Source organism: Orycteropus afer, unplaced genomic scaffold (genome assembly GCF_000298275.1).
Source record: "Orycteropus afer afer isolate SDZICR_OR568_19922 unplaced genomic scaffold, OryAfe1.0 scaffold00620, whole genome shotgun sequence".
In the NCBI taxonomy this organism is placed as follows: domain Eukaryota; kingdom Metazoa; phylum Chordata; class Mammalia; order Tubulidentata; family Orycteropodidae; genus Orycteropus; species Orycteropus afer.
The window spans coordinates 1,431,157-1,432,137 of record NW_006922207.1 but is presented as its reverse complement, the minus strand read 5'-3'; the positions used below and the strand labels follow the sequence as shown (position 1 = coordinate 1,432,137).

Genomic DNA, 981 nt, shown 5'->3' with positions numbered 1-981 from the left:
CTATGAGTCAGATCCGACTTGACAGCAGTGTGTGTATTTGTTAGTACTAAATGGGCTTAACTCAATATATGTATACTTTTGGGACAAGCTTTTGACTAATGACCCACAAGTAAGAAAACAATTGGATGAATGTCATTGGTAGGGCCATGTAGCTGCCTTGGTACCACTCATAATGATGATATTTTATTTTATAGGATGTGACCTGAAATGGAAAAACTTAGAGCATAAAACCCCTAGGGCTCTGGCTAAGGAAGGCGGCTTCAAAGCAGCAAGCAAAGAATTACGCAAAGCAGAGAAAATCGCTAATAAACTCGCCAGGCCAGGAGCCAAAAATCCTAATCCACTCTGGGCCATGAGACTCCATGATTGGTCCATAGAGCATGAGGCTTTCCTTAGGGAAGCCTTTTCATTTGTGGACAAAGGCGATGGGACAGTCAGCAAGGAGGACTTCGTGGTGGCACTGGAGGAGAGACAAGATTTTGCGAACTCGGAACAGCTAGCTATCATAGCACAACTTCATGAGAAATCCCGGGGAGGAGGGGTTAACATTAATGATTTCTTTAAAGGAACAAGGTACTTAAGCAAGACTTATGTTTTGGGATCCTATGCGCCTAAGAAGAAGAGAAAAGGGATAGGCAAAAAAGGAAGGAAAGGCAAATTTGTTTTGCCTCTCCCAATCTGCGTCATTCCAGAGACTGCATTTCCACTGCGGAAAGATGGTGGGCTGCCATATTATATGATTGAAACCTACAAGAATGTAACTGATTGCAATCGCTTCAACCGAGACAATCCTCCTGCACATCCCATTCAGGATGACTCAGCTTGGTACATTGATGATCCAGCGAAAGAATTTGCAAATATTAATTTTATCACCAAGGCAGGGGACCTGGCTTCTCTGAAAAAAGCATTTGAATCAGGAATCCCGGTGGATATGAAGGATAATTATTACAAAACACCACTCATGACTGCTTGTGCAAATGG

General features: G+C 42.8%; 1 protein-coding gene across 1 annotated transcript in view; it reads left to right on the top strand.

Annotated features, from left to right (window-relative positions):
* Positions 1–981, top strand: part of ANKEF1 (ankyrin repeat and EF-hand domain containing 1) — a 16,511-nt gene that overhangs the window by 8,419 nt on the left and 7,111 nt on the right. Inside the window, exon 5 of the mRNA XM_007956428.1 lies at positions 195–977. Coding sequence (XP_007954619.1) covers positions 195–977 — 783 coding nt within the window. The remainder of the gene's footprint in view (positions 1–194; positions 978–981) is intronic.